Below are 16,447 nucleotides of genomic sequence, written 5' to 3'. Positions count from 1 at the left end.
GGAAAAGGAAAAAAGAAAAAAGAAAAAAGAAAAAAGAAAAAAGAAAAAAGAAAAAAGAAAAAAGAAAAAAGAAAAAAGAAAAGAAAAAAGAAAAAAAAAGAAAAAAGAAAAAAAAGAAAAAAGGGTGGTGGGTATGTTTTTGTTGAATGGATGTGTTGAAATATTTTTGGAATCTTAATCATAAGAATCTTTTTGAAAAATTTTAAATGAAGAGGATGAAATGGTTTTACTGTTTCTTGCTTTAGGAGTTTCCTGGTTTTGTAAAGCCCAGTCTAGTGATGTACCACTACAGGAAAAGAAAAAAAGGAAAAAAAAAAAAAAAAAAGGCACTAGATCATTCTTTAGATTGAGGAACTGTTACAAGTGAAGTGACTGAGTATTTTCCACTTCCCTAGTCTATAAAGAATTAAACACTTCAAGTCATTATAAAAATACTAGCTGCTTATTTTGGAGGACTCTCGATTGTTATTTCTTTGATGTGATGTTACTATCATTTTTTTTTCTTTTTTTGCATAGGAATTGAGTTGATTATAGCTTAATTAGTCACCTTATTTTATTTTCACAATTGAATAATCATCTCAACTTAGTGGAAGACAACTCTTACTTTTCTTAAGGGTTTTGGAAAACAAAAATAATACTGCACCCTCTTCAATTTAGGGAAATTGATTGCAGCTGAAGGTGAGTATTTTCCTTTTCCTAATGCAAGGGTTGTTTTTTTTAACTATATATATACTTCATTCATTATCTCAAATTATTAGTAAGAATGAACAACAAAGAAGTAAGCATATTCAGCTGTGACATGAAAAAAAATCTGAATTGTGGGCACTTAAGTAATAGCGGAACGGTGACTGATTCCGAAATAGCTTCTGGTTAGGGAAGTCTGGGTGAGTGACCTGGGACTAACACAGCAGTGCCCTCTTCCCCTTCCTCCCCCTGCCGCCCGCTCGTCCAAACCATACTGAAAGAACAGTCAAATATTTGTGTAAGCCTGTGGATGGCTCCAGGTCACGTAAGAGGGCTTTGTCCTACAGTTACTGAGTGCATAAAGCAATTTTGGTTTAGGGGTTGGGGTCTTTTTCACCCTGCAAGAATCCTTTCCTTTTGGTTGCTGAAATCTGAGGAGAAAGATGAGTTTGGTGAAGTTCTTGGCTTTTGGAAACATTACCACCAAGTAAACAGAAACTGGATCTCGGTAGAGAAAAAAACCTGTGCTTTTACTTTGGCTTTTGATTTGGGTTTTTTGTTGTTAAATAATTCCTTGCATCTCAGCTAGGTCACCGTCTTGGCATTCATGGTATGCAGTAGTTGGTTTAGGACAGCCAGCTGTAGTGAGTAGCCAGGTAAGTACCCAGCTTCTCACAGGTGTTTTCTACCTCGATGTGCTGCTCAGAAGTAAGAGAACGAGAAAGCCAGTTTTGAAATTATCTGTACTGTGTCAGAAGGTAGAGATCTAGCTTATTTTTTCAAATACATTGCATAGTTGTTTCGGAAAAATCCTAAAGCAGGTATAGTAGGAGCAACAGGGGTTATTTTATTTTTCTGTGCCAGGGCAAGTTGTACCACATGAGCACTCCCTGAGTACAGTGAGAGCTGAGATTGCCTTTTTTTTAAAACTCACTTTGATATAGGCAAACAGAGGAATTTTAGGACTTTTTCAGTGATTGATGCTTGTTCACTGCTGTCAACCCAAATATCTACGTGCCAGCTAATTCTGATAATCATGCAACTTACTGTTCCTGAAAGTTTTCATTGACATTTTGGCTCTTTTTTTCCATTTGGTTTGCAACTCAAATGGAAAGAGATGCTAGAGCAAATCAATTTTGGTATAAAGTTTTAACTTTAAAAAGTCTCCTAAATAGTTGGTACTTAAGAATGAGTTTTGCATTGAAGATGGCGTGTATTCCATGATGCACACACGCTTCTAAGGGAGGGCTAGAGGTGAACTAACAATTATACACCAGAAATACTGAACTAAATCACTTCTGCCTCAGTATGCGAGTATCCATGGAAGTGTTAGACGCTTGAAACCGTCGAGATCAGGAGTCAGGTGCCAACTGCCTTCTGCGGGTGCGGTGACAGGACAAGCAGTAATGGTGTTAAACTGAAAGAAGGTAGATTTACATTAGCTACAAGGGAGAAATTTTTGGTGATGAGGGTGGTGAGAGACTGAAGCAGGTTGCCCAGAGAAGTGGTGGACGCAGTCAAGCGTGTGACGCTGCTGGTCCCGTGCTTTGCTCGGCAGGCCGTGCTTCGCTGGCACAACCATCCCTGGAGCGCTGCGTGGCACCCGCCGCTTTGCCTACGAGCACTTCTGCCTCCAGGGCAAGAGAGAGGGCACAAGAGATACCTCTGAGCGGAACCCTTGGAAGAAAGTAGGGAGCACCAGTTTCTACTCGGCAGGTTAGACTGCACCGAGACCTGTTTTGTCCTGGCCGGCCGTTGTGCACCGCGAGGTTGCACCACCCTCCTGAGGATGATGTCGTATTTGCAAAGCAGAAAATGCTGCACACATCTGCAGGTCCAAAGCTTTTCTCTAGATCACCAGGAAACTTTATTGAGGTTTTTTGTGTTGCCTTGCTTTGTTTTTTTTTAAGACAACCTTACAATGTTCTGCTTAATAAGCCTGTGCCTGGATTTTTGTTCCGTAGGCTACCTCAGCCATGATTTTATCCTCAGTGAGCTGACTGTATCCTGCACATCTCTGTCAGAATTCTAGAAACAGTGATCCTAACTACGGTATGGATATGCAGCCAGCTGGTACGAATTTGTAATTACATAATTAATTAAGGTTTGGGCCCTTCCTACAAAAGGTGGGCCATATCCTCCTGGCTGTGGGAGGTGCAATGACCTGCTGTGGAGCTGCAGCCTATGTTGGTGAGCAACACTATGGTGCTTCTTGTTTTAAGAAAGGATCTATGCGGTGCCTCTGGCTGGCAGTTTCCTTCTTGAACTGTTGGGCAGCTTATTGGATGACCATTTCCATGGAATGTGCTTGGAGCACATTGAACATAAAAATAACACAAGCAGTAGATCTGTTGTGGAAGTGATTATTAGAGTTCAGCATAATAAATGCAGCTTCAGTGCTAGTTCTGACTTTGCCCTTTCGTAACGCTTCTGCAGGTTTCAAAAAGTCCATGTCCACATCCTCACCCTGGGCTAGTTTCCAAGAATTGTTTACTCCTTTTCAGTCGGTTTCCTCCTTCACTTCTAATTCTCGTTTGCCTTCTGGTGGGGTAGGGCACAATGTGGTGCTCGTGGCATCACAGGGATTGCTTCATTTGGGTGATTAATTCTGTGACAGGAAAAGAGAACATGCTAACAACAATTCCAGTTGATTTACATTTATCACATCAGCCTGTTAGTACTTTGCAGAATGTCTTCAGGAGGAAATTCCAGAAAATGTTCATGGATTATCAGATGTCTGTATGGGCTGAAGTACAGGAAAGAATGTGTACAGCATTGGAGCATACTGGTTTATGCATTTGAAGGCATGAAAAATTGCCTTGTACCTCTGATGTATGCACCAGTACGGATATGATTCTGAATCCAAGCAAGTTAACTGGAAAACTAATTTTCTTTCTTTTTTTTTAATTGGAAGAGATACTAGATGAGTTCCTTGATAAGATCCATATCAACAAATCCCTTGGCAATTAAGCTAATATGGCAACTGAAAGTTGAGTCCTTGTCCGTCTACTTTGTGTAGTTTATTACATGAACTATCCAGTTTGAGCTACTCTTAAACAAACAACCAACCCCACAAGTAGTTGCAGCTCCAGCATAAGCTTTATTCTCTAGTACAGATGTGTACAGAAGTGTAAGAAGAGGTTTCCACCAGTTTTAGAGAGGATTCACATAGCCTTCAAACATGCCATTTAGAATAGTCACTGTATTTACTAAGGAGAAGAGTTAAAATAAGAAAATAAGCCTACGTGTCACCCTGTGATTAACTTCGCCTTTTATTATTTTTGGCTCTGGGTCTTGTTTTCTTTCTTAAAAGATAATCCGTTCCACAGTCCGTCAGGGCAAACTGCTCAGGCTCACATACTTCTTTAGAATTGTGAAATCAGTAATAATTTAATTTTAAAGTAAAACTTAAATCAGGCCATCTAGTGCTGCCTTTGTCCTTCGTCTTGCCTCAGTTTTTCATCCGAGTTTCTAAAAAAGCAAAAGATAAAAGATTATTTTGATAGTCTAAATGTTTTCTGAAAATCCTGTTTTGCTAATCTGTCTGGAAGTTCTACACGTGCTGGACCAAAGCCAAGGTAAGGTGGCTTTCCCACAGCCCCGTTCTAGAGGGGCACGTGTGCATGAGACCGTCTCAGAAGTGGCCTTTCAGAAGCAATTTGGGGGCAAACGGAGAGAGGAGCTGGGGGAAGCCTGAGGAGCCTGAAAAGCGGGTGAAACACAAGCATGAAGCGATCTCTAGTTGGAACGTGGGACACGGATACGACATAAACATTAAACCAGAAGATTCGTAACGATCAGCTTAACACAGGTGAGTGAAAATAAAGGATGACAGGCTGTGAATACAAAAACCAGACAGCTGGTGTGGGAATTGGTCAGTGGAACTTTGGTTATCAATGAATCTGCTAGAACTATCTTAGTCAATGTTTTAAATACTTCTCACCATGAAAATTGTGAAGGTCTTAGCTGAGAAAACAGGGAAATAGTGGGATTTGAGGGCAAGGGCGAGATGGAGATGGGTAGTGCAAGGAAGGGAAGCCTTCCCCTTCTGCCTGATACGCTTCAGTGGGATTCTTCAAAGCTCAACTAGCAGGCTCTGAACATCAGATACTTTAGTCGTTCTCTTAGTGGCAACTTAGTCCCAATCCCTTCTGAAATGCTGCTCCAAATGTCTTAGATGAAAAATGAGATGACAAAAGTTGTTTGGTATGAGTTGGTCATCTTTTTGGTGTGTTTTTGTTGGTTGGTGGGTTTTTTTTTTAAAAAAAACCTCTGAGTTCACAACTCGGTTGGCAGTACCTTTAGCGTTCTCTGCAAGCATGTCTCCTAGCATCTTCTCCAGCGCTTGTCCGTATTCTTCATACTCCCTTTCCGTTATCTTGACACCGATTTCAAAGGGAACATTAAACTATAAAAACATTAAAAGATGGAGTTTAACAGACAAGCTCTGGACATGGACATTGCAAGTTCATTTTATTCATGGGAATGATGACACGCAAGAGGTATAACAAGTTATTCCATGTCATCAAAATCTCAGGAACAGGGAGTACAGTTACTGCAGACCAAGCTGCACAATAAGTGGGTGGAAAGAAAACTTTACAAGAAACCCGCATTATTACATGTTAGTTCTGAAATATAAATGAATCCTATATAGGAGATTGTGATCTGAATTACTGCAGGTGATTTTAAATTTCATGCCATCAATGCCAGCAGTTTTCATGTGCCCTTTCCTATTCGTGTTTCAAGTTAAATATGATTGTAGTTTTAATTTTTACTTCCGCCTGTGACAGAAATTGTTACCCAACCCCACTCCTTAAACTTGTACGTGAGCAAGAAGAATAAATACAAACCTTCATTTCAACACTGTTTCTGTCATCTTCTGCCACTGCTTCATCTGCATCCCAAAAGCCTTCTGTGCCTCGACGGTGTAATTGTGCTGTGGGTTTTTTGGGATCCCTTTGTTGCTAGAAAGCAAGTAAAATAATATCTATATATTCTTTCCATAATCAAACTAGTCTGTAGTGGGGAAATTAGAACCTATAGTTAACACAGATGCAGCAGACTAGCTGAAGGGATCCCACATTTACGTGTGTAGGATACGTAGGTCTATCGTAATTGTACTACTATTGCTGCCTTCACTTTAATAAGTATTCAGTTTAAGGGTTCATTAAAGAACAAGCACCTCACCACTAATTTCCACAGAAAATGCAACAAAATATTTAAATGAATGCTTTCTCTTCACTTATTCTCTTTTTCAGGTTATTAATTCTTGGTGAACGAGATTAGATACGTACTCTCACAGTATGAATACAGTGCTAATGGTTTGTTATAGAAGTTCTCTGGTATTACTCCTTCCTCTTCTAGAAACTATATCTTCTAAAAGCTTCTGTAAATGCTGCAAAGAATATTGGTTTTAAGGATTTATAGAGGAGGATAATCTTGAGAAAGTATTCTTCTGAATTTTTTTACCTGTATTCTTTTATATTCAGGGCTTAAAAAACTAGAGCCAGCCAGAGTCGTTTCTGTCCAGAGTATGCCAAAAAGAGTAATTCCCAGCAGAGCACTTCTGAGAAACATGATTGTCTTCCTGAGGCAGAGTGTCAAACCTGAAAACATTGAAAAATTAAACTTATTTTACAACCTCTGTATTTACTTGAATCCAGATCCAGTGAAAATAGTGCTCCTGACTTGGATGACCTGAAATTATTTCTAGAGATGGATGTATAAAGCAAACATAATTTTTATATGCTAAAGGTAAAAATATTCTGTCCAAAAGAGATCATTGCTTGCAGCGTTTTCTTCTGTAACTAAGATGTGGTAGACAGGTTAGTGGAGACAAATTACCCAGGAAAACCGGCGAAGGCTGGAAACGCCGGGAAACTTTACCTGGTTCGTTTCGTGGCTCCACCAAACTGCTGCTTTCTGATGCACTTTATATATTGCGTGGAATATTTGTTCTGTGCTGCGAGATTCCTGGAAATGGAATCTGATATGTGTTTAAATTCCTTGGAAACTTGGCCTGCTTGTAAGATAATAAAATCAACAAAAACCTGAAAACAGTGCATAGATCCGTTGCTGCCTTTGTTTTTATGTATAATGAAATTGTGTAGGGAATGAAGTGAGAGTTTCCTTTTTTTCCTGTGGCATTAACATTGTTCCTTTTAAAAATTAATTAATAGCTGTAACATGTATTTTTCAAAAAGGAAAATCCCCAAACCCTTTTCATTATCCGAGGCGGTGTAACAGAACCGGAGAAGTCAAGCTGTACTCCTGACCTGTGGTGACAGCCATGTTTCTCCTTCTTGCTTCAAGCACATTCCCTCTCTTTTGTATTGTCCCACGTTCTGGTTTATCAGATTTTGTTGTCTTCTGCTTCAAGACAAACTGAAAACGATACCTAGGAAACTCCTTCCACTACTCTGAAAACAGAATTTTTAAAACTCCAGTGAAGATTCATAGCAATGGCTGAGGGTCCACAAAAATCCCATGAAGAGCAGGAGAAAAGAAAGAAGATACGATGAAGAATGAGAAATGTGCAACTTCTGTTGCTTGTATTCTACTTTAACTTGAACAACAGGGCCAATTTGCAGGATCCCTTTTGCACTGCAGCCCCACAAACTTCCAGTAATAGGATTGAGGAAGGCGTAGGAAATGTGTGAAGACGGGAAAATGAGGAGGAATTCAGTTCCATCAGACTTGCTGTTGGAGAAAATGTCACATGGAGGCGTTTATAACTGTCTTAACTGCCCTCTCGCCAGGTAAGGCTCAATCTTTAGCACATCTGTGGAGTGGGAAAACTAGTTTGATTTGGAAATGCAGTTCTGTTTTGTTTTCTTCTGCAAACATGATTTAAGAGCTTGGTTCTTTGTGTCTCACGTTGCAGCTTTCTGGCTGATTCTTTCAAACATTGAGCAGTCACGCTATAAATCAGATCTGTGAAATGATCTGACTATTGAAAGAAAATCACTTCTTCGAGGGGTTTGGTATCAACTAAATTGGTAAAACTGAGGAAGCAACTGTGGTAAGGGAGTGAGAATGAGTGGAGGTGGTGGGTCAAAAACCCCTCTAGCAACAAAGCTAGGTGAGAAACTCTGATAAGTTCATCTTCATCTTGGCTTTTATCTGAGGGCTTGTTAATAAGGACATTCGATAGCACAAAGCAAGCAGGCAGAGCTGCTGGATCCCACCAGAAACAGGAAGGAAGCAGAAGCCCCCTGCGTTTTTCATAGCAAACTTGTGTTTTGTTCGGGGCTGGCCCCAGAATCAAGCTACTTCTGGATTCGCAACAGGACAGGGAGATGTGTCCCCTGTAACTTCCAGGAGCTTGGTCTTTGGATCAGCATCTTCTGCTTTATTAAGGCCTGTCAGTGCTCCAAAGTAGTGAGGAAAACAGAAGTGCAGGGTATGAATTTAGACAGGCTGTTGTACAGAACAGTGGGCTTTGCTTGCTTTCCAAACTTCAAGTGACCACGTTTGCTGTTAACGACAGCCTCGTTGCTGGTGTATCACTGGGAGACATGCCAGAAACTCCAGAAAACAATGCAGATTGAATGACAGAACTTCATTTCTTATGTGGAAACTCCTTTGAGTCATCACAAGACACAAACTTCTCTCCTTAGGCCAGACAGTGAAAAAGAACAACTATGGTGCACCGTGGGCACAGGAGAGACCACGTTGGTGTTAACCAAACCAAGTAGCAATTTTAAGTTCTTCAGTGTGAAACTTAGGTTGAGTATTTTTTTCCTCTTTTCCCCAATCCTGACCCCAAGTATGAGAAGGAGGGGGTTAGAGAGCCAAAACCAGAAGCTTATTCTCAAGAGCAACTGAAAATCTTTCACGCAGTGCTTGTATTTGCAACGAATACACTGTGTAACTCTTGAATAATCTTTTATCAATTTTGTTAGGGATACTTTGATCATTATTTGAAACCATTTTAATACACTTCCTCTTGAGTGGGTAACAGGCTGAACTGAGCCTTGCTGCTACATAGGTTTGAATTCTTAAATACTAAAACTAATAAAAATTAAGGATAACTTTTAATATGGTGAATTGTGGAACCTAATACCCCACAGGCAACAACTAAGTACTGAAACTTTTGTACTTAAGGAGCTAGTGCCCTTTTTCCTCAGAAAATGTGGTAAAAGCTAAGAATGAGGCTTCATTTTTGAACCTTTTTATTGGAGGTAATGTGCTTGATTTCAAGCCTGTATAGTTTCCACAGCAGTTAAAGCCAACCCAAAACCCTCTTAACGCCCAGGTACTCCGTATCAAGCAGCAGCGGGCACGGCCCTGGGAACGAAAGGCTGCCTGCTCAGCTGAGCAGTTGTGATTATGATCTTAGTCGAAATGGAAAACAGCTTGAAAGAAAATAGTGCTTTGCTGAATAATTTGAAAAGTAACCACTTGAACATAATGCTGATTTCTAGGTGAGCTGATTCATTTTTTGGGGGGTAAGGCTACAGTGCATTTAAACGAGAACAGGAACGGTGCATAATCCTGTTGGTACACAGAAAGATAATTCATGTATGTGTCTCTGAGAGCAACCAGGGTATTATTTGGCTAGTATAGATAACTATCAGAAAATGCAGTTTGTTTTTCCAGAAAAGGAGGTATATTATCTTGGCTATGCTAAAACGAAGAGCGTGCCTAGGAATCACTACCTTGGAGAAGGAGGAAGGCTGTGAATTGTTCTGTTGTGTTGCTTCAGTGCAACTGAAGAATAAAGGGAAAATGTGACCTGTTAAGTACTTTCCCTCTTAGAGGAGTGCTTCACTTTTAGCTGAGGGTGTACTGAAACGTGGTTTGTTCGAGCCTAACACACGTGCCTGAAGCGCAACAGTACGTAACAGCTTAACCAGAGGCAAACGTTGTTCTCTTGCACGTTGGTCACTAGTGGAGCGACCCCTTCCCAGCCACTGCAAAGCGAACCGCGGGGATGAGAGGACAAGGTGACTGCAGTGTCACTGAAGGCAGACTGCACACAGCCTTGACAAGGACCCTGTGAGAAGATTATTAAATATAGCACACACCAGGCTTTAACCAATAACACTTTATTCTGTTGGTATCTCAACAAAAACACCTGAGGTACAGTACAGAAGTGTGGCTAAAAAAAAAAACCCCAACCTTCAAATTATGGTTTGATTTATTGATGTTGGTTAAATAACCAACTTTGAGATCATTTTAAAGCAAAAGACATATGCATTCCACTACTCCTTTTCATCTTTGGGAAAGCACAGAGACTTTCACATATCCCAGCACGTTATTTTCAGGAAGATCTATGTGCCACTTCACCACTACTGGAAGGGCTAGCTAGCATGCTATCACCTAACACCACGCACTCCACCAGCCCTTCCCCTCACCTGAAACAAAGTTCTGGCCTTTGAAGGGACAGAGTATTTGTCCCCCTTGCACAAAGGAGTTCCCCTCTCACCACCGATCGCCTCCTCCTGTTCCTACTCGAGTACCTGAAGTCTGGCCACAGCACATCCAATTAAATTTGATCGCTAAACCAGAAAAGCGGGGTACAATTTCTGCAGCATCAAGGAGTAGTATAAGGCACAGTACTTTGCTAAGCTCTTTACCTTAAATTTGAGGGAATGTCAATTAAGGCTAATTATCAACATATTGTAGCCTCCCAGTAATAGTTAGAGGGTTCCCATAAAATTGGATAATTGTTGTTTCCCATGTTCATGTCCAGTTTAGATAAAATCAGTTCTCGTCTGGTTCAAGAAGCATTGCAAGTCAGGCACAGTGATCACTTGTTGCATCACTGCTCATTCTGCTGCCCCTCCGTAACGGCAGACACTCCTCCTTGGCCCTTGTTGACATCGCTGATACATGCCCACAGCCCGTCCACGGATTCCTTCCATAGCGTGACCTCAAAAACAGATCAGGAAGAAGTTTCAGCCTTAACACATTCTCAGCTTCTCAATTCCTTGCAGCCATCATGTCACTAGCTCGGTGACAGTCTACAGATACAGAAGTCAAGTGCTGCAGCATTGTTCTGAGTTATTTGTTGGTGTACAATCATCCAGTGGTAAAGGGAGAGTATGTGAATGCTGCTGTTAGTACCCTACAAAATAAAGTCAAGCCTGTGTTTCTAATCCCCAGTAAGGACTGAGAATGCAGTGCATGTAGTTTGCCAAAGGTCTTCCTCCCCGCTTGATAAGTCAAAAGAAAAAATTTCACCATTGCAGCAAAGGAGAATCTACAATACTCTTTGTCTTAAACAAAAGCAACAACAGCCCATCTCATCTCAGCGCTTCTGAAAATGTGGCATGCGAGAGCGAAAGCCAAGGCAGCAGTACTCACTTTATTGTCTCCTCCAGACACTGCAAGAATATTTGCAGTAATGGACCAACTCACATGCCAGACAACATCGTTGAACTTGTGCAGCAACTTTGGTGACCATGAATTTCCAGAGGCATCATCGCAAGTCCAGATAAATACTCTGCCATCCTAGAAAAGCAAGCAGACCGGCTTGGTTGGGCCACTAGTTACAACCCAGAAAAGCCAACCTTGACTGCACTTACAGCTACCTTTCCAAATCACAGCTCCAACACGAACCCTAGCTGTGGTTACAGGCAGTTTTGCTCAACACAGCAAAGCAGCTGTTTTCGTACTGTAGCTATAAGCAAGATAAGAGTACAGCACTCTGGTGAGAAAAAACCTACACACAAAAGAAGACTTGCAAACACCATAGAAGAGCTCCCAAAATACATATGTATCAGCTGAAATTTTTTTCCCAGAATGAGATTTACTTTTCAGCCACGACAGCAAGTTAGCAGCTTACTGAGTAGTCGTCTTGCTATTAAAAAAAAAAAAAAGCATTTACAGAATTATTAGCAGCAGCAACACTACAGTCAATACGAAGGTTGAGGACATCCGAGCTGATTTAAGAATGCTAGTTACTAAAAAACCAGAATTTTTAGCTGGAAGTTCAAGGAATTTGATCCAGAGACATCAAAATACAACTTTAGTTTGAAGGTCTTCCTCATAGGGAGACCATCCTGCTCAGGATTTCAAGAAGTCTTTGGTACAGAGCCACACACGCACAAGCCTTGTCCAGAAGTGCTCTCATTGGGCTTCTGAGTTTGGGAGGAACAGGAATCGAAGGCTCTTATGCACAGACCCAGATACAGCACAGGATTGCCAAGAGGACCTGTGTTACAGCAGTTCTATCCTCACTATTCCTTTACTAGAGGAAAGGGGAAGGAAGTAAACGGAAGCGAGGGCACTGGGAACCTGCCTCTGCCTGCCAACAGAAGCCTCACCTGTGAGCAGCTAGCAATGGTGCTCGTTGGCAAACCTATGGATGGAGCCCAAGCTACATCTCGAACCCAGTCACTATGAGCCTCCAGCTTCTGCTCCTCTTTCCACTGACCGTCTTCTTCCCTGAAAACACATTTATACAGTCAGAAGCACTGCGGCAGCCCGTCGTATTTCTCCTCTCCTGTTCTGGAAGGCTTTGTTTTTGTAGATTTCAGACTCCTGGTTTACCCAGACAACAGGAAGCACAAGTGTTTCCCACTCTTTTCCAAAAAGCTCTATGGCTTAAATTGACAAAATCCCTCCCAGGAGACAGAAAGTGAGAGAGGCAAAGAGTATTTGATCTTCAGTTGCTGTACAGAAATGTGCTACTGTCCAAGTGACAGTGGTAATCTAAGACAATTAGAAAGACACTTCCAAGATAAGATTAAGCAAGGGTCACACAAATTGCTATAAGCATAAGAGAGAGAGCACATCACTAAGTTTTTTTCACTTTTAAAGCGATAATTCAAAGATGAAAGCATAGAGGTGCTGAAAAATATTACTTGAGATACTAACAGGGACATTCAAAGACTATGAAGCACATAATGTCGTGGAAGTTCTTCAGTCTGGCAACAGAGCACTTACTTCCAGATCTTGACAAGGTTGTCACAGCCACCAGATGCAAATCTTTTGATGTAGTTTGGTTTTTGACCAGACGGTTGTTCTATGAGGCTTCCTGGGACAACAGCAGGAGCCCAGCTAACTGCATTACATCCAATCTATTGAATGAAAAAATATCATTATTAAAAGTTGCTCACTTTAAATAAATAACTTAAAGCCCCCTGAGGGGGCAAAGGACACCTAGCACACTCTCTATTGGGGTGGTGGAGGGAATAAACCCACCTTAGGAATACAGGAGTCTCGCACAATGCTGGATAGATAGCAGATGAACAAGAAATCCAGCTAGAGTCTAGTCTCAACAGGGCAGTTATTAGAAAGCCTTAGGTAGCTAAGTAACCATTTTATGTGCAAGTATCATCTTGGATATGCAAACAGTGGAGACAGATATATAAACTGAAAAGACAAGACATACACAGTTGCTAAGATTTAGGAATGCAGGAGTGGAAGGAACCTGTGGGTCTGGAGCCCAATTTCCTTTTATTGAAAGCCACTGCCATTAGCTTATCACATTCTGCTTAAGCAAAAATCCCTACTATTTTGGGAAAATCATGAGTTCTGCAGTTTCTCCAGCTTCAGTTTATTCAGTCAGTTTGTACAGGTGTTCTTAGTACCAGAGCCATGTCCTACCAGCTAACTTCCAGCACTGTCTTTACCAATAATGCTTAATAAACAAGTATTATCAGTGCTGTTTAATAACCTTCATGTCCTGTTTTCCACTTCATTTTAGTGACTACAAAGTATACCTTCCCACTCTGGGTTAAGTTAAAACAGGTTATTCTTGATTCTGGAAAGTGTTTCACATCATTTCGTTGTATTTTATTAATCTAGTCTACAGGTTCTTTGAGGCATCAGCTTGGTGCTTCTCCGTAGCTCCAAGAGCTCTGTCCTGCTCCAAAGGAACGGACTTACCGTGTGCGCATTGCTGATCTTTTTGACTTCCCACTGCCCGTCACCCGTGTAGCTCAGCAACGAGATGGCCCCATCAGAGCTCCCGCAGGCCAGGATCAGCCCGTAGTCATGCGGTGCCCAGCAGACAGAATTCACTGCGAAGGGTGAGACTGCATTACAACAAAGCGAGCACCTAAAATCGACTAACATTAATGCAATAGCTGCTAAAAGCTAGGAGCTTCCAAAGCCAACCATAAAAGTCTCGGCATTCCTGAATTTCAGCAAAGCCAGTCAATTAACATCGTTTACTGAATGACAGAAAACTGCCTTTACTTTCGGCACCCTTTTAGAACGAGAACGCCAAAAGAGCACTCTTAGTGAGAGGTTACAATCCAACCCTCCTCTGCTACGGCGAAGAGCATTGCTGACTAGAGCAAAAGCTGGACAGCAGGCTAACCGACGTGCAGATTAGGAACAAAACAAAGCTGGAGACTTCCCAGATCTGCACGTAGGACCAATCATCTCAACAGAACAGTTTCCATTGTAAAACAAAACACAGCGTGCTAAAATCCACCTCTTTCCTTTCTTCCTGCAGGGGATACATAACAGTATTTTCCTCAGGAATTCAGCACCCTACCATCTTGATTGTTTGAAAGCTGATTTATTTGTAAAACGACTCCTACGCAAACACGGTGTGAATCAGGACAGGAGGTCATCCAGCAATATGACATTACGTAAACGTTCTGTTGATGCTGAACAGACTTACTGTCTCTCTATTAATTTATCCCTATCTCTTTGATAGAGGCTTCCTTTAACACTGATGATTTATTCCGGTATTATCGGAATCCTCTCATATCCCACATCCTCCTTTTCCCAACTCCAGACCCACATACCTGAGGAATCATGCCCTGTGTACTCATAGGTCTTTTCCCAAGTGCCATTTTCTTCCTTCCAGATAATAACCTTCCTGTCATAGGAACAGGAAGCCAAGATATTTCCATACATGGGATGAGCCCAGGCCACCTGCCACACGGGACCTTCATGCCTGCAAGAAACAATGCTGTTTGGAAAAGCGGAGAGAAATCCATTCCGGTGGCAGCCGTTTCACAGCCATCGCTGCTGTAGATCGGGGTGCTGTGAGCGACCGATGCAGTGACAGAAAGCATAACGCCAATTATTTAATGAATGAGAAGTCCCAGTGTTATTTCTAACGGCTCTCTGTCCCCCCTCACAGCTCTGAAGAGTTATTTAGCAACAACCAGCCAGAGCAGTTATTACCCCGGAGGAACTCACCACACATCTTACGCTACTGAAGGGCAAACTGACAAAATATTAAAATTTTCCACATATTAAAATCTTCCATTTATGACACTTTACCCTCTGAGGTCCGCGATGAGGATTTGCCCTCCGTTCCGAACATCGAAGATTTTGACGGATCTGTCTGAAGAACAGGTCGCTAACCGAGTGCCGTAGTAATCCATCTGCGCATCGTGCTGCAAGGCGACGGAAACGCTGCTGTCAGCACGTGTCACTTCTGCCTCGTTAACAGATCTCACTACTTTTTAAAACTATCTGTAGGAATTGCCAGCAGATGACCGAGTCCCAGCATGACAGGTTAACAGGGATAGCTTTCAAACAATCCAGACAAGCCACATCAGTCATTTATTTCCCCAGCTGCTGTTCTTACTAACTATACAAATGTTATGCAGAAGTCACCTCGGGAGTTCAGAGCAGGGATGCACAGCGTTTTCAGCAGGGGACAGGAAATTAGGGCCACTGACTATAAAGCCTTGACCGGTTACGTATTTTTGTTTCTTAATACGTCAAGTGGGTGTACAAACAGTGATGCTTCTTGTTTATGTTTGAAACTTCATTACCTGACTGGGCTCCTGGCTTCTACAAATTGCTTCGGCATTTTTCCTCCTACCTGTACTTACACACCTGCTCCCAGAAACATCCACATGAAGAAAAATCAGTTTAATCTGCTCAAGTTCTGCACCGCTTTAGTATACACCTATACATTGCTTCACAGCAACGAGCAGAAACAAGCCTAGGCATGAAAATCAACGTTTTAAATCATTTCCCCTTCCCCCAGTAGCTGTGTTTCCCTGTCCACACGGTATGGAAGAACGCTATGGGAATTTCAGACAGTATTCTCCACCCAACACCCCGTGTGCACCGTTTTACACAGCTGGGCACCATCCTGTTCACCCCTGCGCCACCGCGGAGTCCCGTGAAAGCCGGGGGCACAGAGCCAGGGGGGCTTTGCCCAGCGGCCCCCCCGCACACTTACGATCATGTCCTCGTGAGAGGTGTCCACGGTGTTAATGACCGAGACCTGCGGGGGAGAGGACAAAGAACGGGCGCACCCTGCACGGCAGCCCGCCGGGCACCCCGCGCCAGCCCCGGGCCGGGCACGGCCCCGCGGCCCCCGGGCGGCCCCGCGGCCCGGGCAGGCGCCGGCCGCGCTACAAGCCGTGCCGCGCCCCGCCGCGGCGCGGGCCGAGCACCGGAGACGCCGCCGGTTCTCCGCCGCGCTGCCCCGCCACCTCCGGAGCCCCTCCAGCGGCCGCCGCACGGAGCTGCCCCCGCTTCGCCCCCCGCCCCGGGCCTACCATGGCGACGGCGGATCCCGCGGTGCCCCCCGGCAGCGAGCAGCCCGGCCTGGCCTCCGGCCGCGCTCCTCAGACGTGGCACGGCGGTCCGACACCCAAACGGCCCCCGCCGCGGCGCGCCCCGCCCGCCCGTGCGCCGAGGTTCCGCCCGCGCCGCGGTTCCGGGGGCTGCCCCGGCTCCGCCGGCGGCGGGCGGGCGCGTCCATCGGCGCGTTGCGCGCCCCGCCGCGCCGGCAGGGATCGCGGCGCTGGCGGGAGGCGCCCTCCCCGCCCGGGACACCCGCACCCGCGCTCGCCGCCATCGCGGCCCTTCTCCGTGCGTGTCCCGA

The 16,447-nt window shown here is 43.5% G+C and overlaps 2 protein-coding genes across 5 annotated transcripts; both read right to left on the bottom strand.

The window, feature by feature from the left end:
- Window positions 1-3,836: 3,836 nt before the first annotated feature.
- On the bottom strand, window positions 3,837-6,268 carry GHRL (ghrelin and obestatin prepropeptide). The gene is made up of 4 exons (XM_009990217.2): window positions 6,154-6,268; window positions 5,535-5,648; window positions 4,984-5,092; window positions 3,837-4,155 (listed from the first exon to the last, which is right to left on the bottom strand). The coding sequence occupies exons 1-4, from the start codon at window positions 6,259-6,261 to the stop codon at window positions 4,136-4,138; spliced, it is 351 nt and encodes a 116-aa protein (XP_009988519.2). The 5' UTR covers window positions 6,262-6,268; the 3' UTR covers window positions 3,837-4,135.
- A 3,460-nt stretch (window positions 6,269-9,728) lies between these two features.
- Window positions 9,729-16,166, bottom strand: SEC13 (SEC13 homolog, nuclear pore and COPII component). Of its 4 annotated transcripts, XM_086619025.1 has the most exons (9): window positions 16,119-16,166; window positions 15,797-15,841; window positions 14,881-14,996; window positions 14,397-14,548; window positions 13,525-13,658; window positions 12,580-12,713; window positions 11,958-12,078; window positions 10,996-11,142; window positions 9,729-10,561 (listed from the first exon to the last, which is right to left on the bottom strand). In XM_086619025.1, the coding sequence occupies exons 1-9, from the start codon at window positions 16,119-16,121 to the stop codon at window positions 10,451-10,453; spliced, it is 963 nt and encodes a 320-aa protein (XP_086475151.1). In that variant the 5' UTR covers window positions 16,122-16,166; the 3' UTR covers window positions 9,729-10,450. The 4 variants fall into 4 exon arrangements, with proteins under 4 accessions (XP_086475151.1, XP_086475152.1, XP_086475153.1 ...); XM_086619026.1 differs by lacking the exon at window positions 16,119-16,166 and having other exon boundaries at window positions 14,881-15,553; window positions 15,797-15,832; XM_086619027.1 differs by lacking the exons at window positions 15,797-15,841; window positions 16,119-16,166 and adding an exon at window positions 15,431-15,784.
- Between the last annotated feature and the right edge of the window lie 281 nt (window positions 16,167-16,447).

The sequence above is a fragment of the Tauraco erythrolophus genome, chromosome 12 (genome assembly GCF_009769465.1).
Source record: "Tauraco erythrolophus isolate bTauEry1 chromosome 12, bTauEry1.pri, whole genome shotgun sequence".
In the NCBI taxonomy this organism is placed as follows: Eukaryota; Metazoa; Chordata; class Aves; order Musophagiformes; family Musophagidae; genus Tauraco; species Tauraco erythrolophus.
This window is presented reverse-complemented; position numbering and strand designations above follow the sequence as displayed.

What these genes read in the sequence shown, in the direction of transcription:
- GHRL (XM_009990217.2), bottom strand. Translation starts at nt 6,261, where the DNA reads ATGTTTCTCAGAAGTGCTCTGCTGGGAATTACTCTTTTTGGCATACTC. An exon ending in CTGAATATAAAAGAATACAG is followed by an intron (nt 5,649 to 6,153) that starts GTAAAAAAATTC and finishes CTTGCTTTCTAG; the next exon opens with CAACAAAGGGATCCCAAAAA. An exon ending in GAAACAGTGTTGAAATGAAG is followed by an intron (nt 5,093 to 5,534) that starts GTTTGTATTTAT and finishes ATGTTTTTATAG; the next exon opens with TTTAATGTTCCCTTTGAAAT.
- SEC13 (XM_086619025.1), bottom strand. An exon ending in CTCATCGCGGACCTCAGAGG is followed by an intron (nt 14,549 to 14,880) that starts GTAAAGTGTCAT and finishes TGTTTCTTGCAG; the next exon opens with GCATGAAGGTCCCGTGTGGC. An exon ending in CCATTGCTAGCTGCTCACAG is followed by an intron (nt 11,143 to 11,957) that starts GTGAGGCTTCTG and finishes TTGCTTTTCTAG; the next exon opens with GATGGCAGAGTATTTATCTG.